At 46.3% G+C, this 20785-nt stretch overlaps 1 protein-coding gene across 1 annotated transcript; it reads right to left on the bottom strand.

The window, feature by feature from the left end:
- Positions 1 to 16677: 16677 nt before the first annotated feature.
- On the bottom strand, positions 16678 to 20779 carry LOC119356828 (probable glucuronosyltransferase Os04g0650300). Its single transcript, XM_037623817.1, has 3 exons — positions 19967 to 20779; positions 19370 to 19861; positions 16678 to 17147 (listed from the first exon to the last, which is right to left on the bottom strand). The coding sequence occupies exons 1-3, from the start codon at positions 20683 to 20685 to the stop codon at positions 17069 to 17071; spliced, it is 1290 nt and encodes a 429-aa protein (XP_037479714.1). The 5' UTR covers positions 20686 to 20779; the 3' UTR covers positions 16678 to 17068.
- Positions 20780 to 20785: the final 6 nt, after the last annotated feature.

The raw sequence follows: 20785 nt of genomic DNA, 5'->3' as shown, positions 1-20785 counted from the left end.
GCAATGCGGCCCCAACCCCAGCCCTCGTGAAACTGCGAAATCAGTACTACGTGTACATAATTACGCTCTGAAAATACCATGGGCACAGGGGGAGGGGCACGACCACGGCATGCCCAAAATGCGGCTTAACCACACTAGGGGCTCCCGCTTTTGTCATTTTTTTCTCTTACTTTCAGGACTCCACTCTCCGGAAGCCCTGCCCGGCAGTACAATCGCCGAACACACGATGCAACAACCAAGGACGCGGAAAGCTACGTCGAATTCCCAGGTGGTCTCTATAACGAGCAAAATACCTGTCTTACACACCGTCCCGCAGCTCGCCCCTGGAGGGGGACATGTCAAATAGTCCCATCTCTCGCTTATCGCACTATTTGTATCGTTCTGCTTTTAATGCAGCCTTTTCGAATAAACAATGCTTAGCTTCAGCTTATTATTGCATTCTCTATTCATTTCTTTTCTCATATACATGTTCAGTTATGACATTTAGCACCCGTACACTTTGGTACGGTCAATACGCCAGGGGCTCAAGCACCCCATAACACGGCGTGGGAAGTCTGAACACTTTCACAAGTGCGGCCCTCCGAACTTATAGCATTATATGCATCAGCTCCGAATCATGTCTTTGGTCAATAGTTGGGTTTGCCCGGCTCCCATGTTTTGGTACCCTACGTTCCGCTATATCGGCTAAGATAGCGCTGGGAGAACTACTGCGATTGTGCCCCGGATGAGCTGGGCTAAGCACCTCAGTAGAGAAAGCTAAAACTGACTGTCATGATAGGGCGAGAGCTGGTCGCTGTTCGAGAGGTTTCGAGTCCTAAAGACTTATGCCGCTTAGAGCGAGGAGTCGGCTTTGTCCGGCCTAGGCGTGTATAGCGCCCCGAACTCGGTCTTCCGAATACCAGGGGCTTCGCCGAAATTTAAAATTATAGAATTCTCTGGCTAAGTGAGAGTGATAACGCATTATAGTCCGATTGCCTTGTTCGTTGTGCTGAGCACCTCCCTCAAAGGACCCAAGAATGGGAAAAGGAGTGCTCAGGTTTATCCCGAACACCCCAGCACTAGTGGCATGGGGGCAGAAGCCGATGACTCGCCATCTCTCAGATTTAATAAAAGGCCGCATAGAAGGTAATATTTTAAATTAAAACAAGCGTTGCATAGCGCATATGAACAAGTTTTCAGCGTACAGGATAACACGAGCGAGTTTACTCAAATATTACATCTCTGGAACATTCATCCGCCACAAGGCGAGAACCCTTCAGGGTGCCCTCGTAGTACATCTCGGGGTGGCGATGCTCCTTGCCCTGCGGTGGCCCGTCCTTCACCAGCTTCTCCGCATCCATCTTGCCCCAGTGCACTTTAGCACGGGCAAGAGCCCTACGGGCACCCTCGATGCAGGCGGAGCGCTTGATAACTTCAAGCCAAGGACAAGCATCCACCAGCCGCCTCACCAGCCCAAAGTAGCTCCCAGGCAAAGCCTCTCCAGGCCACAGCCGAACTATGAGGCCCTTCATGGCCTGTTTGGCCACCTTATGGAGCTCGACCAGTTGCTTCAGCTGGTCGCTCAAGGGCACCGGGTGTCCGGCCTCAGCATACTGAGACCAGAACACCTTCTCCGTCGAGCTCCCCTCCTCGGCCCGATAGAAGGCGGCGGCATCTGACACGCTACGGGGCAAATCTGCGAATGCTCCTGGAGAGCTCCGGACTCGGGTAAGTAACAAGTAATTCACTTTCACGTGCTTGCTTTGCATAAAGAATGCCTTACCCGCCGCTATCTTCTTCATCGCCTCAACTTCCTGGAGGGCTTTTTGGGCTTCGGCCTTGGCAGACTTGGCGCTTTCGAGGGCTGTCGTGAGCTCGGACTCTCACGTCTTTGAGTCAAGCTCCAAACCCTCATGTTTTTTCACGAGAGCCTGAAGCTCTTGCTGTACTTCGCCAACTCGCGCCTCATGTTTCTCCCGCTCGGTGCGCTCCGTGGCCGCCTTCTTTTCGGCCTCGGAAAGTGCTTGCTTCAGGGTCGCCACCTCAGTCGTGGCCCCTGGCACATCAATAACGATCATGTCATTTTTTGCAACTGCATCTTTTTAAATATACTCCGCAAGGTATTACTTACCTTCTTTTTCCTCGAGCTTCTTCTTGGCAAGGCCGAGCTCTTGCTCGGACCGCTCGAGGTTCTGCTTCAGCGCATCCACCTCCGCAGTCAGTGCGGTAGGGGCTAGCAGCGAAGCCTGCATACGCATATCGACATAATTATATTAGACTCCTGCGAATATTACTAGATCCTCTATTCGGCTTTTCTTTGTGAACGCCAAACAGAGCATCAGGGGCTACTGTCTATGCGGTAATATTTTCATATATTTTTTACATACGTCAAAGCTTGTTAGCGGGCTGGCACAAGCTTCAGTCAGCCCTCTCTTGGCGGACTGAACCTTTTGGATCACCGCACTCATAATAGTGCGGCGCTCCTCGTCGATGGAGGCACCATTAAGCACCTCCAGCAAGTTATTCGGTGCCTCCGGTTGGACGGAGGTCACCAGCGTAGTAGGCTTGCCCTTCTTCTTAGGGGACCACTGCCGGACTCCGGAACCATTGAAGGTTCTGGTGCAGTGCCCGGCCCAGGACCGGACTTGGAACCCTTGGGGGTCTTGTCCCCTTGGTGCCTACAGTCCGGGAGGTCACCTTGCGGCGCCTCCAGGACTACCTCCCCTTGGCTTGGAACCTTTCGGGATAACACCTCAGCGTCGTTCGTAGGGCAAGGGGAGGTAGTGGTCGAAAAACTATTCACATCCGACGAATCCAAGGAACCGCTCGAAGACTCGTCGAGCCGGGCTTTGGGCGGACTGCATAATTATATCCGGCGTCAGGAGAAGCTGTGCAATAAAGGAACGCTATCAGTCACTCTGGTGTCCGAATACTTACGACTTCGCCAGGGGCTTGGCCCTAAGCAGCCACTCCCCTTCACCGTCATCGGCGTTGGTGGAGTAGTCCGGAGGAAGGGTCCTCCCCTTCTTGGACCCTCCGGCCGCCCCAGTTGGGGCGGCCTTCCTTTTATTTTCACCCCCTGCTGGGGAAGAAACCTCTCTTTCCTCCTCCTCGTCTTCATGGGAGGAGTTCGCCTTGGAGTCATCGGACGGTGAGTCCGACTCCACCGGGCGCCGGGAACTCTTCTGGGTTCCCGTGGCCTTCTTCTTGGCCTTCTTCTCCGGCACCACGTAAGGTGCCGGAACCAGCAGCTCCGCCAAGCAGGCGTCTGCTGGGTCTTCGGGTAAAGGAGTTGGACACTTGATTTGTCCGGCCGTCCTCTGCCAGTCCTGTCAAAGGCATGGGGGCTTAGATCCCGCATAGAGTCAAACTATGAAAGACAAATATCATGTAAGAGGCAAAAACAACTTACCACGTTGGCTTGGCGCTGCGCGCTGAATCCGTGATCTTCGGTAGCGGAGCAGGAGCCTCGGGCCCTCGGCGCCCTTAAACAGCACCTTCCAGGCATCTTCGTACGTTGTGTCGAAGAGCCTGCTCAAAGTTCGGTGCTGGGCCGGATTGAACTCCCACAAGCTGAAAGCCCGTTGTTGACACGGGAGGATCCGGCGGATGAGCATGACCTGGACCACGTTGACAAGTTTGAGCTTCTTGCTCACCAGGTTTTGGAGGCATGTTTGGAGTCCGGGCAGCTCTCCCGAGCTACCCCATGGCAGGCCCTTCTCTTTCCAGGAGGTGAGCCGCGTAGGGATCCCGGATCGGAACTCGGGAGCTGCGACCCATTCAGGGTCGCGCGGCTCGGTGACGTAGAACCACCCCGATTGCCACCCCTTGATGGTCTCCACGAAGGAGTCCTCGAGCCATAGGACGTTGGGCATCTTGCCCACCATGGCGCCTCCGCACTCTGCTTGGCGGCCGCCCACTACTTTTGGCTTGACATTGAAGGTCACTGAAGGTCTTCAGCCATAAGTTGAAGTGGGGCCGAATGCAGAGGAAGGCCTCACACACGATGATAAACGCCGAGATATTGAGGATGAAGTTCGGAGTCAGATCGTGGAAGTCCAGGCCGTAGTAGAACATGAGCCCCCGGACAAATGGTTGTAGAGGGAAGCCTAGTCCGCGGAGGAAATGGGTAAGGAACACCACCCTCTCATGGGGCCTGGGTGTGGGGATGAGCTGCCCCTCCTCTGGGAGCCGGTGCGCGATGTCATCGGACAAGTATCCGGCTCTTCTTAGCTTTTTTATGTGTCCCTCTGTGACGGAGGAGACCATCCATTTGCCTCCCGCTTCGGACATGGTCGGAGGAGGTTGAGGAAGGAAATGCGGGCTTGGGCACTGGAGCTCGAGTGTGCGAAAACGGATGGGCAAAGGAGGAAGAAGGCATGGATGAAAAGGTGGATCCTTATCCCCTTATATGGACGAAACTATGTGCCCCCACCAGCCTGGTAAAACTCGCTTATCCCCCAAGCGCCGTAATCAATAGCACGGTTGGGTTACCCACGCCCGTATTGATGAGAATCCCGTAAATAAAGGGGACACGATCTCTGCTTCGACAAGACATGCCAAGGAAACCGCCTCGCAAAGTGCGCTGAGGTGGGACAGTAAAAATGATTCGAATAAAGGCTTGGCTGTGGTGTGATGTCATGCTACAGAATACGTCAGCAGATTAGATTTGTGTAAATATTTTTCTCTCTACGGCAGTATGTGGAACTTATTTTGCAGAGCCGGACACTATCCTTGTGTTCAAAATCTTCTATGAAGTATTCGGAGGAGGAACCCGCCTTGCAATGCCGAAGACAATCTGCACGCCGGACTCGTCATCATTGAAGCCTGGTTCAGGGGCTACTGAGGGAGTCCTGGATTGGGGGGTGTCCGGATAGCCGGACTATAACCTTTGGCCGGACTGTTGGACTATGAGGATACAAGATTGAAGACTTCGTCCCATGTCCGGATGGGACTTTCCTTGGCGTGGAAGGCAAGCTTGGCAATACGGATATGTAGATCTCCTCCCATTGTAACCGACTCTGTGTAACCCTAGCCCTCTCCGGTGTCTATATAAACCGGAGGGTTTTAGTCCATAGGACGAATAACAATCATACCATAGGCTAGCTTCTAGGGTTTAGCCTCTTTGATCTCGTGGTAGATCTACTCTTGTACTATCCATATCATCAATATTAATCAAGCAGGAGTAGGGTTTTACCTCCATCGAGAGGGGCCCGAACCTGGGTAAAAACATTGTGTCCCTTATCTCCTGTTACCATCCGCCTAGACGCACAGTTTGGGACCCCTACCCGAGATCCGTCGGCACCGACAGGCCCCCTCTGGTGAACTTCTTCCGCTGGATATTTTTTATATATTCTGAAAATCACTTCCATGGAGTTTCAGGACTTTTGGAGTTGCACAAAATAGGTCTCTAATATTTGCTCCTTTTCCAGCCCAGAATTCCAGCTGTCGGCATTCTCCCTCCTTATGTAAACCTTGTAAAATAAGAGAGAATAGCCATAAGTATTGTGACATAATGTGTAATAACAGCCCATAATGCAATAAATATCGATATAAAAGCATGATGCAAAATGGACGTATCAACGAGCAGTTCGGCTGCTTCGAGAGGGATTGTCTGGAGCGGTAGTGGGTGTTCGAGCTGGCGAGCATCGTTGAACGTGCAGCAGCGGCAGGCACCGTATTGTATTTGTCCAGCTCGTCGGTAGGCTCCTCCTCCTCCTCTGCCTCTTACTGAGCACGCTCGGCAGAGGAGAGACTGCCGAAAGTAGCACAAAGCCCTTCCGTAATAGTAGTATTTAGGGGCTATTTTGTTCAGTTCCTCTGACTATAGATCTGTGGTCGAACTGTACAACATACTTAAAATTAGCTAGTATATATAGTTGAACTAGCTATTTCAGTACGTGGTTGGCAACAATTCGGGAAAAGTTTGGTCGGTTCAGCTGTCGATTTGAACTGTTTGTATAAATTAAGAACGATGGTTTAATCTATGAATGAAATTTATGCTTAATTACTGAATTTTAGTTGCAAAATTAGATAGTGCTAGTGATTTCTAGCTGCATATTTTGATAAATCACAGTGTTACAATGATTGGCAAATGGCAATGTTACTAGATCAACAAATGTCAATCTTTCTAGTTTGACAAATGGCAACATACATAATATGACAGATGCAAATCTTACCAAATTGTTTATACGTGGTTGCACACGGGTCATCCAAAACAACCGTTTGCATTGAAGGGATGCACAAATCCTATGCTGCGCATTTCCCTCGACTTAAGGGGGAAGACCATAGCTCTCACTTTGCATACGGGTATTCTATATAAAACGTTTGTGATCAAGAGCTGCAGAAATCCTGCTCGGCACATTTTCTCTTGGCTTCTTCGGGAAGCTATCGGTTTGCATACGGGTGTTCTAACTAAAACGTTTGCGATCAAGAGCTGCACAAATCCAGCTAGGCACATTTTCCCTTGGCTTTCTGGGGAAATTGTCGGTTTTGCATACGGGTGTTCTAATTAAAATGTTTGCGATGAGTGTTTTATATTTAAAAACCGTATTAAACTGCGGCTTGGGCGTCATTAATGTAGAGGATGCGAGCAAGGCGGACAGCCATGGAAGTCAAAGGGCTCGCTTCCCGGTGAGCCTGAGCGGCATACAGCTCGCACGCTTCTCGGTGAGCCTCCGCATTGGAGTATAGCTCGCACGCCTTCTGTTTAGTCAATCACTCAAGCACATGTCCTTACGGCACCTCCTAGCCATTAATAGAGTGAGGCGTGGCATCACGTGAACGGTTAACAGAACACACACAATTTAAATTATACAAAATGTGTGAGATGTTACAGTGGCAGCTATTTGTTTCAAAATGCCTTTGTTGGCTGTTATTCGAGTGTTTCATTATAGCATGCCAAGTTTCATGAATTTCAGACGAATTTTGGATTTACTAGAATTTAAAAACAAAGTATCTCAACGTTTTGCCAGGAATCAGCAGTGCCCTGGTGTTTGAAATTCATTCCTATTTCTTGCATGAGACCTAAGCATGCCCCGAACGACATAGATTTGATTTTTCAACCAATTTATATGCAGTGGAGCTTGTGCATGTAGTTCAAATTTGAATTATGCACATAAAATGACTAGAAAACCCAATTACTGTATAAAAATGTCCGAACGAACCCCCAAAATTCCAAAATTAAATACAACACTCATGTTGTTCTATGTTGACACTAGAAATTTTTTGAAAGAAATAAGAGGCAACGGATATCATTTCGTCGCCAAAGGTGGCACGTTCCCTACCGAAATCATCACGCTTGTTCCGAGAAGCTCTGGTTTGTGAGAAGCTTATACCCAAACCTGCCCCAAATGGGACAATATTTTTATCACGGCATGTTGATGCCGCTCCATGATAGCATGCCAAATTTCATGAATTTTAGACGAGTTTTGGATTTACTAGAATTTAAAAATCAGGTATCTCAATGTTTGCGGCCGAGTGACGGTGGTAGGGTGTTTGAAATTCATTCTCTTTTCTTGCATGCGACCTAAGCATGCAACCAAGTTATTATCATTTGCAAGGTTTCTTATCATTTGCTATTTTCTACTATCTATATATCTTAGATTTTGTCAGAATATGTCAAACATTTTTTACTTCTATATGTTGAACGAAACCTAGTTATTATCAATTTTTATTAAATATTTTATTACGTGATATCTTTTATATAGTTTAGAAATAGTACAATATGTTGCTATAATCGGTTATACTCGCCCAAAGAAAAGCTATAGGTTTTCAAAAAAATGTTTTCAAATTTTGAATAAACAGCCCTCAATTCCTGGGCCCGTCCCTGTTACGAGGCCTGATCTGAAGGTTAGATCATGAATGCATGCGTGCGCGATATATATGCGTTTTCACTGACTAACACAGCTAATCATGCTTTAGGTGCGCGCAGACATGGCGAACCTCACGGTCAGGTTAGCTCCTCCTTGCAATTGCATCGATCGGCGTTTCTAATCTAGATGCATGGCACATCACTTCAATTTTGCAGGAGGACTCGATGCTCTGCAAGGTGCTTGAGAGGCACAAAGTGGACGGCGAGCAAAACACCATCCGCTCCTCTCGCTAACCTTCGCCGGCTTCTCGGAGGTAACACATAAGTTGTCCATCATGACGGACGCGAGCAGCGACCAGATGGGCTCAGGTGCCGGCTTTGCACCATGGCAAGAGAGGGTATGTGGCTCGAACCCACTGACAAACGCAACGGTGTGGTAGCAATACAACTCAGCAAAGAAAGCTGTTATGGTCAAAGTCAGCAATCCCGACCTTTAGTTGCCACGTTATCGAATCCACTCATAAAACCGGCTAAAGGTTTATTTAGACCAGGATTAAAGGGTATAGGGTACAAACTTCAGGGATTTAGAGGTGAAGGTTCATTTCCTTCGAGCTCTACGACCACAGGGCTTATTTGAGACTTCACTCGAGAAAGACCAGCAAAAAATGGAGATGGGAGATGAGGAGGCGGCGGCGGCCATGGCGACCTGCACCAATGATGATTTCCTTGTGGATCCCGTGTATAGGTTTTGTGAGCAGGAGCCGCGCACCGGAGGCTTCATGTGCACGCGAAGCCGGATGCACCAAACTGCACAACCAATGCGCTGTACGAACCACCGCACTACACAACTAACACACATTGACCTATGCCCCCTCTCGAGTTGTTTATGAAAATTTAAAGACTCGAAGGGAAGCCAGAGCTGCGCGCCAGAGGCGCCGTAATATTGTATAAAGTTCATCTTTCTTAGTTGAAAGTTGACTTTTAATAGTGTTGAAAAGATGATAGCATGTTGAAGCTTTTCTTTCCCCTCTCGCAAGGCGACTAGGGAAAGCCTTCCTTTCCTCGATCTTCACCGGCGAGCCCGCAAATTCGCCTCCCCTCCACCTGCCGCTTCGGCGGCCGGTGGCGGGGAGGGGATTTCTGGTGTCTCAGATCCAGCTGGTAGATAGGTAGGGTTTTAGTCCTCGCAGGTGCGATGTTTGGACGGATTATACGCACTCTCACCCTTCCACCTTTGCTAGCCTCTCTAGTACCGCGCAATTCTCGCCGGTGCATTAAACCCACCATATACCTTACTCAAAACAGCCACCATACCTACCTATTATGGCATTTCCATAGCCATCCTGAGATATATTGCCATGCAACTTCCACCGTTCCATTTATTATGACATGCTTTGTCATTGTCATATTGCTTTGCATGATCATGTAGTTGACATAGTATTTGTGGCAAGGCCACCGTTCATATTTTGTATACATGTCACTCTTGATCATTCCACATCCCGGTACACCGCCGGAGGCATTCATATAGAGTCATATTTTGTTCTAGAATCGAGTTGTAATTCTTGAGTTGTAAGTCAATAATAGTGTCATGATCATCATTATTAGAGCATTGTCCCATGTGAGGAAAGGGTGATGGAGGCTATGATTCCCCCACAAGTCGGGATGAGACTCCGGACGAACAAAAGGAGGCCAAAAGAAGCCCAAACAAAAAAACAAAAAATGAGAGGAAAGAGAGAGGGACAATGTTACTATCCTTTTTCCACACTTGTGCTTCAAAATAGCACCATGATCTTCATGATGGAGAGTCTCCTATTTTGTCACTTTCATATACTAGTGAGAATTTTTCATTATAAAACTTGGCTTGTATATTCCAATGATGGGCTTCCTCAAATTGCCCTGGGTCTTCTTGAGCAAGCGAGTTGGATGCACACCCGCTTAGTTTCTTTTTGATCTTTCATACACTTATAGCTCTAGTGCATCCGTTGCATAGCAATCCCTACTCACTCACATTGATATCTATTGATGGGCATCTCCATAGCCCATTAATACGCCTAGTTGATGTGAGATTTTTCTCCTTCTTTTTGTCTTCTCCACTACCACCATATTCTATTCCACCTATAGTGTTATATCCATGGCTCACGCTCATGTATTGCCCGAAAGTTGAAAAAGTTTGAGAGCATCAAAAGTATGAAACAATTGTTTGGCTTGTCATCAGGGTTGTGCATGATTAAATAATTTTGTGATGAATATGGAGCATAGCCAGACTATATGGTTTCGTAGGGATAACTTTCTTTGGCCATGTTATTTTGAGAAGACATGATTGCTTTATTAGTATGCTTGAAGTATTATTATTTTTATGTCAATATTAAACTTTTTTTGAATCTTATGGATCTGAATATTCATGCCACAATAAAGAAAATTACATGGATAAATATGTTAGGTAGCATTCCATATCAAAAATTCTGTTTTTATCATTTACCTACTTGAGGATGAGTAGGAATTAAGCTTGGGGATGCTTGATACGTCTCCAACGTATCTATAATTTTTTATTGTTCCATGCTATTATATTACCTGTTTTGAATGTTTTATATGCATTAATATGCTATTTTATATTATTTTTGGGACTAACTTATTAACCTAGAGCCCAGTGCTAGTTTCTGTTATTTCCTTGTTTTTGAGTCTTACAAAAAAAGAAATATCAAACGGAGTTCAAACGAAATAAAACTTTTGCGATATTTTTTCTTGGAACAGAAGAAATCCACGGAGCTTGGGGAGGGGGTCAAAAGAGTCCCGAGGGACCCACAGCCCTCAGGGCGTGCCATAGGGAGGCGCGCTCCTTGGCTTGTGGGCCCCTAGGGAGTCCTCCGACCCTAATTCTTGGCCTATAAATTCCCAAATATTACCAAACCAAAAGAGCGTCCACCAAAGTACTTTTCCGCTGCCCCAAGCCTCTGTTCCCGTGAGATCCCATCTCGGGGCCTTTTACGGCACCCTGCCGCAGGGGGATTCGATCACAGAGGGCTACTGCATCAACCTTATTGTCCTACCGATGAAGCATGAGTAGTTTACCACAGACCTACTGGTCCAAAGCTAGTAGCTAGATGGCTTGTTCTCTCTCTCTCTCTCTCTCTCTCTCTCTCTCTCTCTCTCTCTCTCTCTCTCTCTCTCTCTCTTCTCTCTCTCTCTCTCTTTGATCTTCAATACAATGTTTTCCTCGATGTTCTTGGAGTTCTATCCAATGTAATATTATTTTGCGGTGTGCTTGTCGAGATCCGATGAATTGTGGATTTATAATCAGATCAGCTATGAATATTATTTGAGTCTTTTCTAAATTCTTATGTGCATGATTAAATATCTTTGTATTTCTCTTCGAATTATCGGTTTGCTTTGGCCAACTAGATTGGTTCTTCTTGCAATGGGAGAGGTGCTTAGTTTTGGGTTCAATCTTGCGGTGTCCTCACCCACTGACAGAAGGGGTAGCGAGGCAAGTATTGTATTGTTGCCATCAAGGGTAAAAATATGGGGTTTTCATCATACTGCTTGAGTTTATCCCTCTACATCATGTCATCTTATTTAAGGCGTTACTCCGTTCTTATAAACTTAACACTCTAGATGCATGTTTGATAGCGGTCGATGTGTGCAGTAATAGTAGTAGATGCAGAATCATTTTGGTCTACTTGACACAGACGTGATGCCTATATTCATAATCATTGCCGTCATAACTTTGCGCTTTTCTATCAATTGCTCGATAGTAATTTGTTCACCCATCGTATGTTTTCTTTCAAGAGAGAAGACTCTAGTGAAACCTATGGCCCCCGGGTCTATTTTCCATCATATCTTTTCATATCTATAAACCAAAAAAACCAAAAATATCTTGCTGCCATTTATTTGTTTCACGTCTTAGTAATCTTTTATATCTATCTCTATCAGAACTTGTCCTTGCAAGTGACCGTGAAGGGATTGACAACCCCATTATTGCCTTGGGTGGAAGTGTTTAATTGTTCGTGCAGGTGCATAGATTGGAGACTTGCTCGTACCTCCTACCGGATTGATACCTTGGTTCTCAAACTGAGGGAAATACTTATCTCTACTTTGTTGCATCACCCTTTCCTCTTCAAGGGAAAAACCAACGTAAGCTCAAGAAGTAGCATCGATAGGTTTGCAAGATAATAAAGAACTGGAAATAAAAGTTAGGTGTTGTTTAAATAAAGAAACAATTAAGTTTAATAAAACGAGTGTGGATTAGTGGTGGTAGAATTTGCGGAATTGTCCCTTAGCAATTGACTACATTACTAGATCGATAGCAAGTTTTTATGTGGGAGAGGCCACTGCTGGCATGTCGTCCCTTACTTGGAATTCTATGCACTTATGATTGGAACTATTGGCAAGCATCCGCAACTACTAATGTTCATTAAGGTAAAACCCAACCATAGCATTAAGATATATATTGGTCCCCCTTCAATCTCGTACGTATTAATTTCTATGTTTAGGATGAAGCTGTTGTCACCCTTGCCCATCCAATGCATAGTCCTATCAACATACAACTAACCCTATAGTGTGATCCACACGTACGATCATATGATGTGCACCAAAGGACAGCAACATAACCACAAGCAAATTAAACCAACCATAAGAATTCACCAATTACCGATAGGATAACAAAAATCTACTCAAACATCATAGGATGGCAACATATCATTGGATAATAGTATGAAGCATAAAGCACCATGTTCAAGTAGAGGGTACAGTGGGTTGCAGGAGAGTGGACCGCTAAATATAGATGGGGGAAGGTGATGAAGATGTTGGTGAAGATGACAGAGTTGTTGGAGTAGATCGCCTCCACACGATGATTGCCCCGACGGTGTTCCGGCGCCACCGGGAGAGAGCCCCCCTCCTTCTTCTTCTTCTTCTTCTTCTTCTTCCTTGGCCTCCCCCCTAGATGGGAGGAGAGTTCCTCCTCTGGTCCATGGTCTCCATGGCAGCGGAGGGGTGGGAGCCCCTCCGAGATTGGATCTCCCTCTCTGTTCTCTTCTATTTCGCGTTCCCTAGATCTGGCCGAAAATCGTTTCTTAAATATCCGGAGATCCGTAACTCCGATTGCGTTGAGATTTTAACATGTTTTTTTTCTGTATATAAGCTTCCTTGCGCCCGAAGTAGAGCTTCAACCGACGTACGAGGAGGGCACAAGACACCTGGGCGCACCCTGGGGTATCTTGGGAGCTGTGGGCCCCCGTTTGCATTGATTCCACGTCGCAAAAATCACAAATATTACAAAATAATTCTCCGTAAATTTTTATCGCGTTTGGACTTTGTTTGATATGGATATTCTATGAAGCGAAAAACATGCAAAAAATAGGAACGAACACTGGGCACTGGACCAATATGTTAGTCCAATAAATCATATAAAATGTTGCCAAAAATATGTAAAAGTTGTATAATATTGGCATGAAACAATAAAGAAGTATAGATACGATGGAGACGTATCAAGGCACATGCTCTTCGTCATCCATTTCCTCTTCCTCAGGCTCATAAAGCTCATCCACATCTATGTCTCCTCCATAGTGGTACCAAGGATCCTCTCTCTGCAACTTGAGCTGCTCCAATCTATGAAGCAACTCAACCTCTTCTTCATCAACACCCAATGGTCTAGGATCATAACCAAACTCAGGTTGCCAAATAAAATCAGCACTGAAAGTCTCAAACCCCTTTCTTCTTGACCATCTTCACTTTCATCATCATCTTTCTCTGAATCATCAGAAGGCAACCTTAACTTGCCCTATCTCTGGAGGTTAATGCTCTGTTGTGTGTTGACAACCCCTTGGGGCTCACCTATGTTACCGTTGGGGATCTGCTCCTCACATATTTGTGAAGCTCTATTCACATCAAGTGGGGTTGGGGCATCTCCTTTAAGTACAATGAACTTAATAGATCTGTTGTGGTCAAACTCTTTGAGCATTTCCTGAACTATTGCATTGCTGTCAGGCAACTTTAAACTGGCTATGCCAATTCCCTCTTGCTTCACATAATAAATATAATCTGTACTCCCAAAGCCTTCCAAATCCATAATGGCCAACAGGGTGTTGTATGTGATTTCAGAGTTGGCCATTGTCCTGTCTAAGTTATCCCTACCATAGAATTGGAAACTCACATTCCAAATGTGAGCTCCAACCCTAATTGTAGACAAATGGGGCAGCTACATTCAGTTAGTTCATCATCTAAAAATTCAGTACTAAATAACATTCAGTCAAAATGGGGCAGCAACATTTAGTTAGCTCAGATTCAATACAAAATTCAGTATTACACTACAATACATTCAGTAAAACATATGGCAGCAACATTTAATTATTTCAGAAAACATTCTGTAGTTGAATGAATTCAGTAAAACATATGGCAACAACATTCAGTAGTTGAATGAATTCAGTAAAACATATGGCAGCAACATTCAATTATTTCAGAAGCATTAAGTAGTTGACATCAACATTCTAAAATTAATATGAACTGAACTAACAGTATCAAACAACTAGCATTACAAATCTGAAACCCTAGTTATTCGGGGATGGGAGAGCTCCAGATTTGAATGTAGCTCAAGTAGGGGGGCGCTTTGAAGTGGGTAGCTCCTCCACCACCCCGCGGGTGACATCTGCAGACGACTCAGTTGCCGACGATGAACGGAAATGAACAAAACAAGCTGCTGCCGCAGCAATCCTCCCCCTGCCACGACTACCCCCTCCCACGCCGCCATCCGGACCCATCCGCTCATCCTTCTCTTCCCCCTCGTCGTCGATGCATCTGAGTCCACCTTCTATAGATCCAGCCGCCGCCATGCCGCTCGAGTTTGAGAGGTGGGATGGGGAGGGGGGAGAGAGAGAGGGAGAGAGCGCTTGGGTTCGCGTCCGACCGAGCCGCGTCGGCCACTTCCGACAGCCGAATCAACAGCCGTTAGCAGTGCGCCATCCCCCGTTGTCGGCACACGAGTGATTTGCCACGTCAAAACGGGATCATTTTTGCATTCAGTGTTTTTTGCCACTGTCAAAATTTTGGCGCGGTGTAAAGTGTCACGTTCTGTAAAGTGATGGTTTTACGAGAAATAGGACGCTAAAGTGGTGGTTCTGTGCATTTTACTCTCTATTTCACTCAGCCAGATCTTTTGCCTCCTCTTTAAGAGAAAAAATGTACTTAGTACTTCGCTATTTTTTTTAAATAATACATTTTTTATATTAAATTTCAGAAATATTATGCCGTAATTATATTTTTTAAAAATATTACCCAATCGGCCTACTGCTGACCGATTGGATCCAGTCGGCCTACTGCTGGCCGATTGGCCCCAGTCGGCCCACTGCCGGCTGATTGGATCCAGTCGGCCCACTGCTGGCCGATTGGCCTCAGTCGGCCCACTGCTGGCCGATTGACACCCAGTCTGCTTCCTCTAGGCCGACAGGTGCATGCACCCATTTATCTGATAAATAGGTATTTGAAAAATGTTGAAGAAGTATTTAAAAAAATGTTGATCATGCATATAAAAATGTTAATCAAGCATTAAAAAATATTAAACAAGTATTTTAAAGATGTTGAACAAATATTTCAAAAATGTTGAATAGGTATTTGAAAAATATTAAAGAAGCATTTTAAAAAATGTTGATCATGTATATAAAAATGTTAATCAAGCATTTGCAAAAAATGTTGAACAAGTATTTTAAAAAATGTTGAAAAAGTATTTGAAAAAATATTAATCATGTATATAAAAATGTTGAACAAGTACTTGTAAAAATGTTCAACAAGTATTTGAAAAAATATTAATCATGTATATAAAAATGTTGAACAAGTATTTGTAAAAATGTTGATCATGTATATAAAAATGTTGAACAAGTATTTAAAATATGTTGAACAAGTATTTAAAAAATGTTAAACAAGTATTTTAAGAAAAGTTTAACATCTGGAAGCTGGTGGGGTAGTTATTAGCCGCGTTGGGGATCGATGTCTGGTTTCCATGGCAATCACCAGAGCAGCTAACCACCCTATTAGTTTCCAATTGCTGGTTAGAAAAGGGATCGCGACCAACTAGAGATGACTGAGCCGGTCTTCTCCATTATTTCATTCTTTTTTTTTCTTTTCTTTCTATATTATTTGTTTAAATACTTGTTCAAAAAAATTAAATACTTGTTCAAATTTTTTCAAATACTTGTTCAACATTTTTATATACATGATCAACATTTTTATTTACATGATCAATATTTTTTAAAATACTTGTTCAATATTTTTTTCAAATACTTGTTCAACATTTGTTGCAAATGCTTGATTAACATTTTTATATATACATGATCAACATTTTTTAAAATACTTCTTCAACATTATTCACATACCTATTCGACGGTTTTCAAATATTTGTTCAACATTTTCAAATACTTGTGCAACATTTTTTAAAAATGCTTGATTAACATTTTTATATGCATGATCAACATTTTTTCAAATACTTCTTCAACATTTTTCAAATAACTATTCAACAAATAGATGGGTGCATGCACCTGTCGGCTGTCGGCCTAGAGGAAGCAGACTGGGTGACAATCGGCCAGCAGTGGGCTGACTGGGGCCAATCGGCCAGCAGTGGGCCGACTGGATCCAATCGGCCGGCAGTGGGCTGACTGGGGGCCTATCGGCCAGCAGTAGGCTAACTGGATAATATTTTTAAAAAATATAAATACGGCGTAATATTTCTGAAATTTAATATAAAAATTGTATTATTTTAAAAAAATTAGCTAGTACTTCTTCCGTCCCATCTCCTATTTAAGAGGGGGGGAAATGTACTTCGTAATTCCTCCGTTCCATAATATAAGACGTTTTTGCAAGCAACATAGCTTGCAAAATCGCCTTGTAGGACAAAGGCAGTATTAGAAAACTGAGAGCTGGATCGTTATTATTTCACACCATTACACAAACAAATGTCTTAACCCCAGACCAATTTGGCGAGCCCATCTGCTCTGACCTATATTACACGAAAACAATGCGCCTAAGAGAACTCTTACTATTAGAGAAGCCATGAATGGTGCATATAATTAAACTTTTTTTATCTATTTTTACAGGATGATACAGAACATGGATTCAGATGTATGGTCTGTGACTTTCTGTAGGGTCCCAACAAATAAGCTGAGCTGCCTTATGTTACTCAAGAGTTGAGATGTCTTGGTACAAGGATGCATCAGAGGAGACTCACACAAATCAGACGAGCCGTAGCAGTCTGATTTTGCCCTGATTTCTATTGCCCACAAAATTTTTGCTGCTCTAGTGACCATCTTCAGTATTTACTACGCTGCTCTGCTGACGCGAAGCGGCGCTTACTAGAGGAGCATCAAATTTCCACCTGCACAAAATGGAAGATAGTTAGGTACTAGTGTCTCATTCATGCAAAAATGGCATGGTGATATGACATATCCAGCAAACTGATCCACCTCTTTAATGTTGTCCAAAACTACTTTCAAATGAAAATCTGAAGTGCCAAAAAACACTCTTCTATCTTCACACAAAGAAACCAGTAAAAAAACTGAATTATTGCGCACATTCCACTAGTTGGGTTTCAAGAGGTTTCATCACTAGAAATGGTATGTTAATCGAAAGTGATAGGTATGAATATTTAGAATGACCTGGCTCAACTCTCTTTGACGCAAAGTGCAAGGCAGCTAGATTAGGTGAGCATGTGGAAGCATTTACGGTGGAAGCATTTAAAATTGTCTTTTGAAGAAAGGAAGATGAATGTGATAGTATATCCCCTTTGCTGATTGAACAAGTTAAGAGTTTCCTATATAAATAAGTTAAGAGTTACACCGTAAACATCACGAAACAATGGGGGAAGCGACATTTTTAAGCAATGCCGCTTGCTTGTACTCTTTATCATATACACATTGTTCCACTAATATCAACCAAATCCTAATATCATGGCAGAATTTCAGGATAGGATATTCTAGAGAATGGTAGTGCTATCATTGTACGGTACCATGGGTGTCCATTCTGCACGATCAGAACAGCGAGAAAACTGATCCACCTCTTTAATGTTGTTGAAAACTATTTTCACATGAAAATCTAAAGTACCAAAAACACTCGTCTGTCTTGACACAGAGAATTGCACACTAGTAAAACCGTCCCAATCTGACTTATTGTGCAGGTTCTAGTAGTTGGGTTTCAAGAGGTTTCATCACTAGAAATGGTACGTTATTCGAAAGGATAGGTATGATATTTAGGATGACCTGGCTCACATTTCTTTGACACAAAGCGTAAGACGGCTAGATTAGGTGAGCATGCAGAAGCATCTAAGGGCCTCTTTGATTCGCGGGATTGCAAAAACACGGGAATAGGAAAACGTAGGATTGAAATGACATGCCCATTGGATTCCTATAGGATTTGAGTTTGTTTGATTGTATCACAGGAAAAATAAAGGATTTCTTCCAAGAGGTTGGAGTGGATGCTACAATTCCTATGAAATGTAGTTCAAATGAATCCATAGGAAAAAAATCCTATGGGATTCAATCCTGCGAATCAAACGATCAACGCAGGAAAAATTCCGAAGGATTCTTATCCTTCAAAAATCCTATGAAAATCCTTTGAATCAAAGAGGCCCTAAAATTGTCTTTTGAAGAAAGGAAGATGAATGTGATGGTATATCCCCTTTGCCAATCAAATAAGTAAAGAGTTTCCTAAAAGAACGGTTTAAGAGTTACACCGTAAACGTCACAAAACGATGGGGGAGACGACATTTTTTACGATCATACGTGTTCAAAAAGGAATGCCTCTTGCTTGTACTCTTTATCATATACACATTGTGCGTCTTGGGTGGTCTGACCCTCCGGGCTTGCGTAAGGGGCTCTCGTCGTCGCTTCTTCTGCTTACGGTTGGCGGCTCTGGAAGCATCGCAATGGATGTGTCTTCGATGGCGTGACGCCTTCCGTTGTGCACCTAGTTCACACCATCCAGGAGGAGGCCAAGCTATGGGCTTAGAGCTGGAGGAGGCCTAGCTATGAGCTAGAGCTGGAGCTAGGGATGCAAGCGGACGGCATCCGCATATCCGTGACCGTTCGCGAAGCAAAAAATTACTTTAATAACCGTGTTAGTTTAATTTTTTGCTTCGTGGACGGTTTCGGTGCCGTCCGCTTGCGAGATCACGACAGTGAGAAAACTGAAAATATGTACTGAAATCCGCAGGAAACTGAGATATACTACTGTCATGTCACAGTCTATATTGTACATGTCCGTTGGAGTGCTCATACTCCGTATGATACTACTATACCAAAGGCAGGGCAGGGCAGGCAAGGTCTGTTCATCAAAATCAGCAGCCCCGTCAGGAACGCCATGGCCATCCATCGTGGCCAACCACAATCTGCAGGACCCAACGTACTACATCCGTGTCTGCCGCGCCATCAAAACCAAATCTTAGATCTGATCTCGGAGCGCGACCGACTAACGTAGGCTCTAATCAACGTCCAGACCACGCTGTAATCTGTAATTTTCGTCGGGTTTCGTTCGTCTTCGCCATGTGGAGTGAAGTGAAATTCAGGCAAGCAGACGGGGAGGAGGCGGGGATCGGGGGCTTACTCATGCGGGAACTTGACTTCATGCAGAGCGTCTGACCGGAGCGACCACGCCAGCGCCGCCTGGGCGCATCTGGCGAGCGGCTCCACCTGGCCGGCGTCGGTGACCAGCGCCAGTGGGCTGTCCAGGTGCGCGCCGCCGTCCACGGCGTCCAGGTCGCGCACCCACTCGGGACGCTCTGATGCGCTCTCCCAGAGCACCCGCGCGTTCACCACGAACCCGGCCCACTCCAGCCGGGTGGACAGCAGCATGTCGCTCCGCGCCGCCGGCAGCAGCGTCTCCTCCGAGACGTGGTAGCCCACCAGCTTCCCGGCCTCGTCGCAGGCCGGCGCCTGCAGGAAGGACTCCTTGGTGCCTTCGTCCTCGCCCAGAATGCCCACGGGCACGGCGCCCACGGACTTGACCTTCTGCGCCTCGTCGAACAGCTCCGTCCGGAGGATGCCGTTCTCGTCGGCGAACACCACCACGCCGTCCATCTTCTCCTTCCGTACCTCCCTGAAATTGGTCGACAGATCCAAATTGTGAGCGAGGAGCCGAGGATACGGGGATGGGCGCTCGGTGAGATCTAGTGCAGCGAGCAGAGGAGCATGGTGATAGTACCTGAGGGCGTGCATTCGCAGGCGCGCGGTGGAGGGGCCGTCGGAGGCGACGAGGTGGAGGAAGTCGAGGCCGGAGCGGGCGAGCACGGCGGCGACGGCGTCGGTGCGGTGGCCAGGCTCGACGACGATCCAGCGCAGCGGGGCGTCGACGAGGCGGAGGGTGTGCGCCAGGGACGTGAGCGACGGCGCCTGGAGCGCGGAGGTGGTGGTCGGGGTGACGGCAATCACGGGCCTGAGCGGGTCGGCCATGCGGTTGCGGCTGCGGCGCTGTGCTTCCTGGACGGCGGCGAGGATGCTGTGGGCCTTGAGGAGCTCGCCGGGGTTCGGGTGCGGCCACTTGCGGACGCGGATGGCGTGGCGGCCGACGAAGACCGGGCCGTGGTGGACCTGGTGGTGCGCGTTGGCGCCGGTCTCGCTCTCAGCCAGCGTGGTGGTCGTCGTGACGGTGGTGGTGGTGGTCGTCGTAGTAGTGATGGTGGCGGTGGTGTTGGAGCTGGCGAGCATGACGGGCGGGGTGACGAGGGAGACGAGGTGCGCCGACGGGTTCATGGGCGGCGTGGGCAGGAAGAGGAGGAAGACGACGAGGCGGGAGAAGCGGAAGCCGACGGCCATGGAGGTGGCGCAGAAGAGCGCGTGCAGGATGAGCCACGTCGCCGGCAGCGACGGCTTGGCCAGCTCGGGCGCCGCGTCGGGCGACCCCGCCGACAGCGGGAGCTTCATCTCGCCGGGCCGCGTAGGTGTACCTGGGTGGTGCTTTACAGCTCGGGCTGGCTTGGGTAGGAGCGAGCTAGGAGCAGTAGCGGGCGAGCTGGGCGGCGGT

Source organism: Triticum dicoccoides, chromosome 2A (genome assembly GCF_002162155.2).
Source record: "Triticum dicoccoides isolate Atlit2015 ecotype Zavitan chromosome 2A, WEW_v2.0, whole genome shotgun sequence".
In the NCBI taxonomy this organism is placed as follows: domain Eukaryota; kingdom Viridiplantae; phylum Streptophyta; class Magnoliopsida; order Poales; family Poaceae; genus Triticum; species Triticum dicoccoides.
This window is presented reverse-complemented; position numbering and strand designations above follow the sequence as displayed.

Coding starts and splice junctions, on each gene's coding strand:
- LOC119356828 (XM_037623817.1), bottom strand. CDS start 20,685: ATGAAGCTCCCGCTGTCGGCGGGGTCGCCCGACGCGGCGCCCGAGCTG. Junction 19,862..19,966: donor CTGCGAATGCACGCCCTCAG/GTACTATCACCA, acceptor GACCAATTTCAG/GGAGGTACGGAAGGAGAAGA. Junction 17,148..19,369: donor GAAGTCAAGTTCCCGCATGA/GTAAGCCCCCGA, acceptor CATTTTGTGCAG/GTGGAAATTTGATGCTCCTC.